The 14924-nt window shown below is 39.3% G+C and overlaps 1 protein-coding gene across 2 annotated transcripts; it reads right to left on the bottom strand.

Annotated features, from left to right (window-relative positions):
* Positions 1–114: 114 nt before the first annotated feature.
* On the bottom strand, positions 115–9490 carry fdft1 (farnesyl-diphosphate farnesyltransferase 1). Of its 2 annotated transcripts, XM_067573234.1 has the most exons (8): positions 9299–9490; positions 5761–5858; positions 3586–3769; positions 3319–3447; positions 2580–2771; positions 2114–2290; positions 1510–1662; positions 115–1423 (listed from the first exon to the last, which is right to left on the bottom strand). In XM_067573234.1, the coding sequence occupies exons 1-8, from the start codon at positions 9395–9397 to the stop codon at positions 1196–1198; spliced, it is 1260 nt and encodes a 419-aa protein (XP_067429335.1). In that variant the 5' UTR covers positions 9398–9490; the 3' UTR covers positions 115–1195. The 2 variants fall into 2 exon arrangements, with proteins under 2 accessions (XP_067429335.1, XP_067429334.1); XM_067573233.1 differs by lacking the exon at positions 9299–9490 and having other exon boundaries at positions 5761–7088.
* Between the last annotated feature and the right edge of the window lie 5434 nt (positions 9491–14924).

The raw sequence follows: 14924 nt of genomic DNA, 5'->3' as shown, positions 1-14924 counted from the left end.
TGTAAAATAGACAAAGATAGTTTTACAGTTTGGAATCCATAAAATCCTCCACAGATGCTCCAAGTTTAATCCCATTTAAAGTTACAGACGGTAAACCAGAACATGGCTGCACAATCAACTTTCAGATTGTTTATTTCCTTACTTCAAATATGTACAAATCAAAATGTCACATTACATAGCAATGTTTGAAGCTCTCCTTTGGTTCTGTTCAAGGTTACTCTGCGCTAGCCTTTCTACTCACCAAAGCTGTGTTAAGGACACTTAGCTAGCAGTCTCAATATTCATTTCTCTGACATCAAATGTATCAGAAATTGCATTTGTTCAATATATTTGCTCTCCCTTATTAACTTAAACAGTCCATGTCAAATAAAACTACCCTGGAATTGCACCTTTCTTTGTTTTTCTATTTTTTCAAAGTATATAGAGTTGAAACAGAAGCAACAAAGACAGAAGAGTGTTGATACAAAGCGCAACAGTGAGTGTTGGCTGTCCATATTATTTATAATGATATACAGTGCAAATGCTGTAAAGTGCACTGTTGTAACAGTGTTTCTCCTATAGAAATATGACAAGTGGAATATTAAGCTAGCTTTGACTTGACATGAAAAAATATGAAAACTAGGAATTGAAACATAATGTAAAACAAAAGCTTAATGAAGTTTCGTGACTGTGTTCCCCAAAAATCCTAAATTGGGCAGTTTTGTGTTTTTTGCATTTAAACATTTTAGCCCACAAGAAAATTAATCTATTAATTTCTGCCCTGAAATATTCAAATATAATGAATAATTTCACTCAATTCAAACAAAATGTTTAAAACAAATCAATCAAAAAAGAAAGAAAAACTTTATCGACATAAACATCAAACAACAAAACGCCCTGAATTGTTTCAATGTATCATTTATGCTGGTGAATATAACCACACAAAACTGTGTGTGAATAATTTATCCAGTTGCAGGATGGACCGAGACAAATCACTGTCAAATGAACTATAATATAACCAGCCTGCTACCAGTGACCCTCCATAGTCTAGAGTTAATATGTCCATAGTCCTGTGACGGCCATAATAAAGAGGGCGAATGGGGGAAGAAGTGCTTCAGATTCCTCCAGTCAGAGGAGAACCGGACATCCAGAGAAGCCAAGGGGCTTTCTTAGTCTGTGGGCCCCAGGAAAGATGAGGCTGACGGGGTTCAGGGGTTCACTGTCCCTGCATGTCGCTAGTTCCCTGCGCCTGTGCTGCAGTGGTGCTGAGGTACTGCCAACTGAGAGCGGCGAGCAGCATGGCAGCAGACAGGTACATGGGCGACAGGTGGTGGGTCCTGGAGGGGAGGCTGGACTGTGACAGGGCGGACTTCTCTCGGATTAGTGCCAGGATGTGCAGGGTCTTGTCCCGTGACGGGTCAGTGAGGGAGACTTTCTGTAGAATCTGCAGGGAGATAAAACAAGGCTGATTGTGTTAAAGTGCACCAATATGATGAGAGTAAGATAGCAAACACAAAAACACACACTTACCTCCTGGCTATACTGGGTGATGATGGTCTGCACAGCTCTCATGTTGGTGGCTTCCATCATGAGTGTTACAGCCTGTCCCTTTCGGATTTTTACGACTCCCTGGAACACCATGGGGTTGTTGTAGCACGTCGATAGTGTTGCTATTGCCATCACCTGATCAACAGAGAAATAATATGGTGAAGTGGCAGCAATGAAAGAAATTAATTATTGATAACCAGTTAATTGCTGAGTAATTTTTTAAGCAAAAATGCCAAACATTTGCTGGTTATATTGACTAATGTGTAAAGATTCCCTGTGTTGTCTGCTTTATATCACTTTATATCAAGTTTTAGACTGTTGGTCTGACAAAACAAACTATTTGAAAAAGTCATCATGGGCTCTGGGAAATTGTAATCCACTTTTTTTTCATTTCAGACATTTTCTAAAAGTTAAAATTATTAATCTAAAAATTGAATAGATTGATCGATATTAAATTAAAGCCTGTCTTGGAGAATTTTTATAATATGAACAGAATTTTTTTAAACTCAGAAACAGCTCTCCTTCAAAACTAACCTACAGGTAACAGGCAGAGCATAAAACAGGACACTAAAATCTGTGTTTATACCTGCGGAATGGCACAGAAATTGAAGACGCTCTGGTTGCGCAGGCGGGACAGGTAAGCGATGACATCTGGGACGTGGCGCAGAGCATCAGTAACCAGCAGGTTAAGACACGCCAGAGCCGACTCCAACTTCTCCGGCTGTGCCAAGTCCTCCAGGCGACCTGCAAACTGGCTCCACGCCTGCACAGGGACCGAAAAGAGACATTTACACACAACATCACATGTGGAAAAAATGTGGATAAACTCATAATGTAGCCAACAATGACAATTATAAGCAAAAACTCAATTTACTTAAACAAAAAAAAAAAAACACGTTGGAAATGTTCTTTTTCTTAATACACAATCTATGTAAGACTGACATTTGACACAGTTGTCAGGAGTATTTTCTTAACTATCATACTTCATACTTGTGGGCTCAGGTCAGACACGCGGATAAAACAAACTCAGTCATACCAGAACATGTTCCTACCTCTTGTGGCCAGAAGGCACGTCCCTCCTGTGTGTCCTCCAGATAGTCTCGGATGATGTTGGTCTTCTGGAGGAACAGCCCCATGGAGTTGGCCAGCTCAGTGTCACGCCCCACCTCGGGGTCCTCAAGCTGGGATGCAGAGAAGAGGCGCGACAGTCCGATGCCGACCAGCCCTGCCACATAGTGGCAATACTGCACCGATGAAAATAAAGACAACATGGGATGAGCTTTCACAGTCATACTATGACATAAAAACACTTGGGAAAGCTTACAGTTAGTGTACAGTTTTACAGAATTAAATGTTCATTTAATATCTGTGTGTTACTCTTAAATGAAGCTTCACATTGTGCTGTGTTAAAGTGAAAGTTAAGCTACCAGTATGATTAAAATTATATTATTTTAGCAGAATGAAGATGAAACAATCATCTGTTGACAAGACTGTTGATCAGTGCATTTTGGCAAATGGTTGCTTGCTAATTGCTGCTATTTCTGGCTATCAAACTCACTTTACATTCCTATTCTCTTTGAATTTCAGACAGTTTTCCACAAAGTCAAAGACTTAACGGACAAAACAGCAGCACTTAGATTTTCTTTTGGATCTCTGCTCTAATTGACCAGTTTACTTATTTATGTCTTAAGTCTCAGCCAGTGTAGGCTGCATAAACCTGTTTGTGGTACAGATTCAAGTAAGTTTGTTATGTTATCCTAACATAACCGTAACAAAAAAGCTAACATTCACCTGGTCCCACTCCTTCATGGATCCCACTTTCTTCTCCAGGAATTCGGCCATTCCTACTCCCATATGGTGGCAGATATCTGAGATAACGTCTCTGTATTCTTGAGCGAGGTTTCTGAACTCCAGTGATATCTGAATTAGACACACACAGATTATAGTGACTGACTTATCACAGCCTTTTTTTCTGAGTGACAAAGGTTTTATTCTGCTTTGCGAATTGTTTGAAAATGAATATAGTATTTGACTGTGTATAACTGCTTATCTACTGACCGTGGGGAAATCCTCCAGAACCTGCCGATCTTTCTCCTGGCTCTCACTGAAGCACCACTCGTCCTGGTACAGGTAGGTGTGGAAATCATTCAGCATGGGCACCTTCTTGTCCAGAGGGATGCTCATGTCGTCCTCAACTGTGTCCAGCGCCCGCAGCACCAGGTAGAAAATACAGACTGCATGTCTGGATCACAGAGACAGGAGAGAAGAGATGAGAGTATTCAAATATGACTCAGATATCTTTTATCTGAGTGTGTGAAAGCTGACTGAGAAGTTGCCTTGTCATTGATTTACGAAGTGGCAAAAACAGCATGTGTGTCAAGGAGAGCTCGGCAGGTCGGGTTAACCTATATTTAGAGGATTCCCTTTGACCAGGGATATATAAAGTACACACACTGACTACATATTTGTGTTTACAAACAGCTGTCATTTCTCTGCTGACAGTTCTGACCTGAACAGTGGTCTTAAATTGGACAGACAGCAGCAGCAGTCTCTCCTGTCTGCTATCTTAGCAGTTTCCTCTGAATTCCTCAGTCCCAAACACAATTATTTTATCATCTGTTTCTACACAGTACCGGTTATTATTAGTGAGTGACATTAGAGCTCAAAGTATTGGTCAATTAATCAATAGTAGATGAACAGAGCACTAATCTGCAACAAGTTTGACTGATTCACTGTTTATCATTTTTAAGTAAAAATGCTAAATATTTGATAGTTGCAGTTTTTCCAATGAAAAGATTTTCTGCTTTACTCTTTTTATATCGTGAGTTTATTTTTTTGAGTAAATGATTAGTCAATTAAGCAAAAGACGAATAGATAGATTAATCAATAATGGAAATCATGGTTAGTTGCCATGTTTTACTATATGCTGTCCTTAAACTTTATCTAGACACTTAGAAGAACTTCTTTCCTTGGAAATCAACAGAGATTAGAGTCCTCCAATACAATAAGTAAACTAATGCAGTGAAAATGTACACTGATGTGAGTTTGAATTGTTTTCACTCAGTCCTTAAAAAGACTTGGATCAGCCTTGGACTGCAATGCATTTTGGTGTGCTAAGGAAGTTGGCTGTGGTTGGATTGATAAGGTATCAATTCCTAATGTGTTTTGGCACAAAATTCTGTATAGTTCATTCATTCTGAGAGCCTGACACACAAACACATGCCTTCTATTTTTAAAAGCCATGCATAGCAGCTGCAAGTCAGTCTGCTGTCAAACTTTCCTGCAACTCCACAGGAAATATCTCCATCTGACATTACATCATGTGTGCAATTATGAGACAAATGCAGGCTAGTCTAGTCCAGACCCCTCCCCTCATCACACACTGTCTAACAGTTAAGTTACAGATTATTGTCTTGATTCATTAGTGAAGTGTTTTGTTCATAAAATGTCAGAAAATAATGAAAAACATCCGTTATAGGCCCACAGTCCAAGGTTACATCTTCAAATGTCTGGTTTTGCCTGACTAACAGTCCAAAACCCAAAGATATTCAGTTTAGCTTTTTGTCCAAATTATGATTTTTTTCTGTATCCTTTCCTGTCCTGTCATCTCGAGACCCCTTTGATTAATCCAGCGACCCCTTGTGGGGGTCACAACCCCCAGGTTGGGAACCACTGGTCTATCAATGCTGCTGACTGTAATTTTTTCATGTCAAGGACCCCTAAACTGCCACAAATTAGACCACAGTGCCCCATCTGATAAGATTTTCTGGCAGGGTCCCCCATCTGATAAAATTTTTGTTTTTAGACGTTTTATTACAGAAAGTACGAAACTCATGACCAAAAAAGGGAAAGCAAGTTTATTTATACAGCATATTTCCCAACCTTTTACGAAACGAAATTAGTCATACCTTCTGTCATTATGTAACTTATGGATGGAGTTATTGTGAAAATAAATTATTCCCCTTTTTTGCTGGGGACCCCCTGGTACCCACTCAAGGACCCCTGGGGGTCCCCGGACCCCACCTTGAGAACCACTGGTTTAAATGTGCATGTCCATGTGTTTGTATTTACCACATTAAATAGCTTCTTCCTCCACAGAGAAGTGCTTCAGGGAGGGAAGTGCCACTCCAGCCAACGCCCCTGAGTTGTGCACTTTCTGAAAGCAACATGCTTGCAGACACACCCCTCACCTGGAGCCACACAAACTAACATCCAGGCTGCAGCTTTACTCACCTTAACTCTCCGTCCAGCGCTTGAATCACAGCTGCAAAACTCCGGCTGGTTTGGTTCAGGTACAGATAGCAGGTCCGCAGGCTCTCGGTCATGGACTCCTGGCAGGAGAGACAGAAGAAGGCCGTGTGTCGGTAGGAGCCTGCGGGTCTAAGAGCGCTGGAGGGTCGGGCGGCCTCCTGCAGGCCCCGCTCCCCCAGCCTCCAACCGGGCAGGAGGGACCGAGCAGCGGACCCCGAGCCCCGCGGAGCCACCGAGAGAGAGCGCTTGAACACTGACAGAGAGACTGGACACTTGCAGCAAGCTCCGGCCATACGAAAAACGCCCCACAGCACCAGAGACCCTGCGGCTATAAAGAGACGCGGTCCATTTGGACGCCACAGCTGGTGCAGAAGAGGCTGCAAACACACAGGCCATGTAGAGGACAAGCGAGCCGAGGGGTCGAGCGAGGTGAAAAACACTTGGGGAGGACGTTGAGGAGAGCTCGAGCTCAATGAAGCGCGCCGCTGATCTACAAACAGCGCGTGCAGACAGTGTAGGTGAGCGCGCCGTGTGCAGAGTGTTTGTAGATCTGCTGTTATTATGACACAACACCATGCGAGGACACTCCCACCTCCACCCAAAACAACGCTGCTGTGACTACACTGCGTTTCATAATATGCGTGTTGCAGGGAAATTTGGCTGCATGCAAGTTAAACGTGCTCACATAAAAACTTGTTATAAAGTTCATTCATGCACCAAAGCGAAGTCAGAGGGTCTTAAAAAGGGAAACACATGAACCTGTGTATAGATCTGCAAATGTCATTCGCTAAAACTTGCCTCATGATGATTACACAAGGGAAAACATGTATAAAAATAATGTGGCGTCATCATGATTGAGGGACTTATGCGTTTTGGGTTTCCGGCTGATTGCATTAAAAAATACTATCATCTGTTTAATCTTAAGACTGGTGTTAATATAGAGCAACAAATCATATCAACGTGTAAAAAAGGAGAAGCAAATCAAGATGTTTGGGGAAGTTTGCTACGACCCATAATCAGTGTATTCTGCTGACACCTGGTGGGAGACAGTGAGACGGACAGCTGGATGTAGAGGTGGAGAAGTCTACAAGTGTTACAGCAAATTCTGTGACCTGACATGAGCTGTGATTAGAGCAGTGGTGGGCAAATAGCGACCCTTGGGACAAATCTGGCCCTGCAGTAAAAACATTTGGCCCCTGAAGAAAGCTCAACTGTTCACTTTCCTAGTTTACATCAAATTATTTTTCACAAATCAACTATCAGCAGATAGTAAATCTACTATTACATCTGTAGCTGGTAGTGTAACACATAAGAAACATAATTTTTGCCAAATTTATGTAAATATAAGTTGCTCTAATTCTGTTGGTCTTCACTTACTAATAGGAAAAATGACATTTGCTGTTGGATACAGTCCTAAAAGAAACAGATTCATCTGTCAGTTATATTCTGTAATTAATTTGAACAATGATGAGAAAACTGGTTGAATCTGACTGCTGATCTCTGCTGTGCTATAGAGGGTCAACAAAGGAAAAATACTGATGAGCTGTTGACCAAATATTAACAAGTATGGGGCTCAAATACTGCTATCAAAATCTAAATATTAACAGGTTCCTAATTGATGGAAATGTGGAATTCACCAAACAGCTCAAACAATGGCAATTTTGGTAGCAGCAAACAAAACACTTTATGTGATGAGGGCACAATTGTTTGCATTAGCTTGATAATCAGACTGAGTAGCCATTTTGTTTTTGCTTCATTATTGATCTATTTGAATTGCTGGAGAGAAAAATCATGTTTGAACCAGGAGCTTGACTACTTATGCATGACAGTTTAGCAGTGCTGGGGAGTAGAATTACCTATGTGTAACAGCCTTAGGTAATTAAATTACAGTTAAATTGTAATCTGTTACAGTTACTGAGAAAAAAAGATGCCATTAAATTACACTTATTAATCAAAATGTTGATGATTACGGGTCACATCTTAATATATTATTTTTATGCTTATATGTAGAATATAACATTCATTCTGTTGCTTTGTATCTTCTCTTGTACTTTTCTTTTTATTAAAATCAATATTTTAGAAGCTATGCAAAGATTTTTGTTTATTTTAAAATCTGTATATGACCTCAGAATTTTCTGTAAATAAAAGAAGTATGAAAAGGAGTCATTCAGGAGTACCGAGCCCTGCTGATAGTTCAGTCAACACTCAGCATAGAGTTGATCTGAATGTGGACTTGTTTACATTTTTCCTTTACTGCAGTCAGTTTGTTGTTTGTGATCGACATTAGTGATTTGTTTTGGTGGTTGTGCTTTAAAATCAAACCATTCTCAACTTAATTTAAGTTATATTGAAGAACTTTCAATAAAAGTTTGACAGTAATCAGTGTTGAGTACTGTTGTGAGGTTTACAGTGCCTGGTTTAAATAATGATGATGTTTTTAGCACTTTTCAGCTTTATTGCCCAGTTTAACAGATTTGTTTGAAAAGTAATCAAAAAGTAATCAGATATAATTAGTTACAATACCTTGATGAAGTTATTAAAACAGTTGCATCACTTATTACATTAGTTATCTGTCACCTATTACATTTCAAAAGTAACCTTCCCAACACTGTAATTCAGCCAATATTCATGATCGGGTCACAAAATTGTCTCAGAAAAAGGTGTTAAACACTTGTTCAACAGCTACAACCAGTACATCCATGATAAGTATTAAGATGCACCTCTGCAAAGCTGCCTGGTTTGCATTTGACACTGTGGTAGTCTGTCACTGTGACACTAATCTAAAGCGATAATGTAGGCCTACATAACACCTAAGCAACAGATGTGTTACAAGAAGTCGTCTACTTGTGGAGAACTGCCTCATCTTTTAGACATTTTTGCAGCATTTATATATAGGCCTATCCAACACTGTCATGATTACCAAACAATGACATACTCTTGTATTAAAAGTGAGATGTATGGATTATATAGGCTAATTGCTGGCCAATGCTGACAGTCAAAATAAAAGCCTGTGCAGGACTCGCTGCCCAAACCCTGCTGCAGGCTACGTCTGTCTCCGGGTCACATTGGTGTTAAAACAGTGGGATAAGCCGTCAAACATGCGCACAGCATCTCTCCCCGCTGCTGAACCCTACAAGCTCATTATGTAACCTAAATCCCAAGTCAATGGTCACCACTGACCGCGTATCCGAGCCGGCGACACATGAGTGAGCGCAGATAATTTGACAGTCCAATTAGCTGACTCTGTTTCCATCGGCTCATTAAGGAGCTAAACGCAGGACCATTTAGGTCAATCCATCACGGTGCGCGTTGTGTATACTAAGCTACTTGTTAATTGGCCTATGAGGGTTTTCCGAGTGAAGCTGGTCTGCTGATGCTGTCAAATGCGGAACATTATGTGCTACTCGATCCATGCGGCAAATACACAAATGCAACCATGTCATCAACGTTAATGTTGACAAGTTTAATTCTCGGTATATGTTCTCGGACAGGAAATGTTTCTGCGTGTAACGTTACTCACATAATCCAATTTTGGCATGACGGCTCTGCATCCTCCCATTTTAAACTTAAACAGGTTGAATATCTCCTCCGGGTGGCCCAGTGACTTCAGGATGTCCATGTTTCTTCAAGGTGCTCAGCTGTTGTTCTGTAAACCTTCAGAGATGTCCCCCATCCACGCGATGCGTCGCCGAGATGCAGCAGCAGCAACAGCACCGTAAAGAGAATATTGCTTTCAATCATCAGCCTCGTCAGATCGACTGACGCCTCTGATTGGCTGGCGAGTCATGGGCTTAGCGGTGAGCGTCCAATGAGCGGCCAGAGCGTCTGGTGTGATGCCCCGCCTCAGCGGACTGTCAGCGCAGAGCGGCTTCTGATTGGTTCTTTGTTTATCCGAGAGGGAAACCATACCTGCTGAATGAAATTATGTAATGCTATAACAATGATACCTGTTGGCGGCTTCCAATGGGCACAATTACGAAAAATATGTCTTGTCTGCTTTTAATTAACTTGGAAAAGTATTTTAAGTCATTTTTCTAAGTCATATATTTAGCCTTTTATGCTTTTTGGACTGACTGTGAAGCATATTGTAACTTTTTAAAGCTACACAGGTTACAGCTGTTATTATTCTATATCCAATCCTATGTGGCATATGAATAGCACTGTCAATTTCTAAATTAGAAGATAATAGCAAATTTATTGATCCCTGCACGTAAGTTTAAGTGTCAACATCAGAAGTAGAACAGATGCATACTATAGATAAGTTACTTTAAAAAAAAAAAAAAAGACTCCAATGCATTATGAGCATCTCCAAAAAAATTATGCACAAAAAAACAAAAAACAAAAGGTACTAACTGTATTGAGACAAAAATAGTCAGAAATAAAATGAGGAGACAAGGAATTTGCAATGAAAAATTGAATGCAAAATTATATTATTTGCCTGTTTGAAATATATTTTATGAGTTAAACTGACACCACAGTAGGTGCCTTAACTGATACATATTGTAGAGTAAAGCCTGCTGAGTTTGAGCTAAGCTGCTTTTTTGCCAAGTATCCCGTCAGTAGAGGACACCGAAGATCTGCAGTATCCAAGCAACTACCATTATTTCTCTCTCTCCCTATCTTTGTCTTTCTCTCATAAACAAAGGCCTGCAGACATTAATAAAAAACATTCAAGTTATAATATGGTTTTGAATATTATGGAAATGTACAACAATGTCATGACTGTATGCAGGCAAACACATATGCAAAAAAAGATGAAAGAGTGCATTTTAAACAACAAAAAAAACTAAATTAAGCTCCCTGATTAATATCTGGCTGCACATATTCAAATCTGTAACCAAACTATTGACTCATCTGGTCTGAATGTATGGGGTCAAGTTAACAAGTTGATAAAATTGATATTCAAAGACTAGTTTCATAACAGACTAAGGAAGAAAAAAACTAAACATACGCATAGATCAGAAAAAGACCTTTCTAATAGTCTTTTTCACATCAGACATTTTGACTTGTTAGTATAAACACACTTGTCACTAGTAACATTAAAGGACAAGTTCACAATTTTTCAAGTCTTGAGTCAGGTGGTTTCAAGTCAAGTGTTCAAATGAACATTGAAATTCCTCCTGTTCATGTTGGCCATTAAGAGATCCCTTCATAATGCACTTTCAGTGAAAGTGATGGGGACAAAATCTACAAGTCTTCCTTCCGTGCAAAAGTGTATTTAAAAGTTTACTTGAAGCTAACGTGAAGCTTCAGTCGTCCAAATTAGTCAAATCAAGTCAATATCTTTCAGTTAAAGTCTTTTTAGTGTTGAATTCCCTTTTTTTGTTACATTCCTTCCACTGCAGCTCAACAGGAAACTATTACAGCGAGAAAAACCTGTTTCAATGCTCATGTGGGCACCTGACCATTGTTTTAAAGCAGACTTGAAAGAATGTGAACTTATCCTTTAACAAGTGACGAGCCAAGATCTACAGCACAATCCCAGGACAATGAAACTTTCAGTGGCATTGCACTTTGAAGTATTTCTGCATTGTGCCTCAGCCTCAAGCCGTGGTAGCTGCAGGTTAGTCATGATATGACATGTCAAAAAGTCTTCTCTGAAAAAGGCCTATGCATTCAGATTACTATAGTACACATAGATCTTTTTCAGGATCAGAAAATCAGAAATCAGGTGTAAGTGATAACACTTTTTTATCAATGGCTGCGTTCCATGTAGGTGTTGCAGCTCCAACGCACTGGTTAGGTGGATTGGTGCTTACTGGCATGACTCACTGGAACATTTTAATACAAAAGAGCCAACATTAATATAACTTGGTGCACAAGTGAAAAGGTCTATATAAAAGCCTAAAAGTCTATTAGTGCATTGAATCCACAGTCATCAACAGGAGGCAGAAAGTGTAATCAGTGTGAAAAAAGCACATTAATTACCAATTGTGAGGAAATTTAAAGAGATAAAATAAAAATATTCTAGCCAGGTTAAAGTGTATTATAATTGGCCATAACAGCAGACTCCCAAGTCTCTCTTTCTCTTTTTCTTTCACACTGATGCACATAAACAAAATGTCACACAGATTTTGGATTTTGCATTTTAATTGCATGGTAATTATTAAAAATGTCCCCCCCCCCCCCCCCCTTGATGTTGATTCTTTGGTGAAACACTGTAATATTTCAGTTCCCAAACAACCATGACCTAATGCACAGATAAGCTGCTGTGTCAGAAACACCCAGATCCTGTCTAACGTGTTACTCTGCGTCCTTCTGTTTATAGCAACAGTCTCCTCATGTTTGTTCACTTGTTTCTGCATGTTTACCTCCAACCACCTCTCAAAAACCACAAGAAAACACAAATGAGATGGATGTCATCACCTCCAGAGTGGCTGTTTTGATGAGTTGATCATGTTTTTTTTAATACGCCAACAGATGTAATCTTGTTTAAGATCAGATCGGTTTAGTTCAAACAGCTTTACAAAGGTGACTTATATAAACTGTTGTATTTTTACTGATGATTACGGCACTCATACTTCATGATGAGATACATGAATGATAAGACTTAATAAAATAAGCTATAGGACAATAAACAGCTAATAGCTAATATTTTTCTTACTTTATCATGAATTCTCCTTCACAGTGTCACAGTATTACAAACATACACGTCATTACGGATCATAGAAGGTTGTTCTACCATGTGAAACACTGGATGTTAACCCAGGTCAGATTGTGCAAATTGTAATATTATTGTAATTAATAGGTTTTGCTCAAGGGAACACAGCTATGAACTGCAAAACTGCCAAACTTCAGCACAGTAAGTCATCCAGGGAATAATATGACTCATAAATTAAACAAGAACTACCTCAATTAATTTGTCTTCTTCTCTTTGTTCTCTTAATGAGGTAAAATATACGGTCATGCACCTCAGGAGAATGTGGTCTTTCATCTATCTCCTCCGCGTCCTTCTGTGATTTGCCAAACTGGAAAAAAGGGGTGCTGAGGACGCCATAAAACATTTGATGAAACACACACACACACACACACACACACACACACACACACACATATACATACACACATACAAACACACACACAGTTTGACAGTCACAAACTCTCAAGGAGTTATCTGAGTAAACACCTTGAGAGTCCAGCAGTCCGACTCTTTGTTTGTCACAGCCGTTTCTCTTATAATCAGGGATCACTGAGCTACAACTACCAAGAGAAAGCGGGAGGACAATTTTTAATTTGACTATTTCTGAACTACCAGGGCTGAGGAGTCTGGATGGAATCATGTGAGTAAAGTTTGTTTTTACTTTGAGAAAACCCTGAACGAGAGGCTGAGGAATGTTTCCTTGTCTCAAAATATGTGTTTAACGTTGTTTTCTTTGACATTTTTCTTTGTAGAGATAGATGAAGGCATTACACAGGCTTTTAAAATCATTTTAACTTGGAGCCAAACCATTAACAGGTGTCGTCCCCTGATCTTAGGGACACTATATCATTGTGATGGCCATAGATATCATCTGAGCCCTAAACTAGTTGAAATTAACAGCCACTGGACACAAACTACTCTGTCTTTGTTTTCAGTCAGGTTGAGCCGTAAACGGCCTCTGTTTGATGGATATGAAAAGGGGCCACCGCCGTACGCAAAGAAATGTTTGGTGACTCAGCTGGACACATATCAGAGCGACAAGTCAAACAAAGCCACACAACACGCCAGACTGAAGTAAGTACTAACTGAATTATATGTTCATGTTGGAAGTGAAAGTGTTTCATTAAACAATGTGTCGTAGCAGGAAGATGACAGGTTTATTTATGTGCTGGGGTTTTTTAGGTCAGAGAAGGTATTTCAGGTATCAAAAGTTCAGTTCCTCTTCATGCATAACAATACTGACATTATACAGCTTCTTGGAAAAAATCAGCTCAGTAAATGTGAGAGTTACAGTATGTTTAGTATGATATGCTTCATATATCGTTATGTTTCACAAATGTTCTGTATTGTTTTCCCTACAAAAACTCCATACTTCTCATATGTGTAATGCCAGCTGTTCAAGAGTATATATATTTCAACCCTAGAAATATGTTTATAGAGCGTTTTACATACCATTTTACACCACTTTAGATTATTTAAATATTTAATTCTCACACGTTTGTCAGTCAGTGGGCTCAAATCAATCTGCAAATGTTTTTTGAAGATGTGTTCTTTGCAACCAGACTTGTATAGAAATATGTTTTCTGATGAAAGCATGAATTGCATTACACAAGTCAGGAAAATTAATTTATGATCACCAAACAAAAATTACTGGCTGTTCCTCAAACCTGTTATAAAACCCGAGGTGATTGTGCGCACCCAAGTTATGGAATGCTCTCCCCTTATGGCTGCGATCGCTAGACTCCTGTGACATGTTCATGAAGCAGCTGAAAACGTTTTTAAGCTTTTGATTAGCCTCTCTGAATTGTGGCTCCACTTTATTTATTGCTCTTTTTTTTTGGTTGTTTTTTTTGGTTGTTTTTTTTGTTGTTGTTGGCTTGTTTCCTCGTCTGTGTCTTGGAACTTTTGTTCTTGTTTATGTGTCTCTGTCTTTTTTGTGTCATTTGTTTGTTGTTGCTGTGATTTTAACTTGTCAGCTCTGCACTGCTTGTTGCCAATGTGACTTTTTAATATTGCCTTTAATAGTATATTTTTTATTAATTTAAAGCACTTTGTGATTTTGTATCTATGAAAGGTGCTATGCAGATAAAGTTTACTTACTTATTGATGATACAGATTTATAATTATGAGTTTTATGGTCATGATCATTGACCTTGGAATGGAAAAAGCATGGAAAAAAGTTTTTAAAAGTATTTTTGAAAAAAGTGTTTAAAATGGCAAATAAAAGAGATCTTTGGGCTTTGTACACACTTTGTGCTAAGTATTATCAACAAATTTTAATTTCGTGTGTATATTTATGTACGGTATGAGACATTTTGGCTGGTTTGAAGTGGGCGGGGCTCAGTTGGAAAAAAGGGATGTCACAAGTCACAAGTCTGAATTTACACCAATCAGGATTTAGAAACATTTGAAACCAGGTTTTCAGGGGCTTCAAAGTGTGCTTTTCTTTTTGATACAGGGCAAACCACGGTCACCCCTGCACGCGTGAATCCCATGAAAATGGAGG

Source organism: Thunnus thynnus, chromosome 18 (assembly GCF_963924715.1).
Source record: "Thunnus thynnus chromosome 18, fThuThy2.1, whole genome shotgun sequence".
NCBI classification, from domain to species: Eukaryota; Metazoa; Chordata; class Actinopteri; order Scombriformes; family Scombridae; genus Thunnus; species Thunnus thynnus.
The sequence above is the reverse complement of the archived record's forward strand: the minus strand, read 5'-3'. Positions and strand labels throughout refer to the sequence as shown.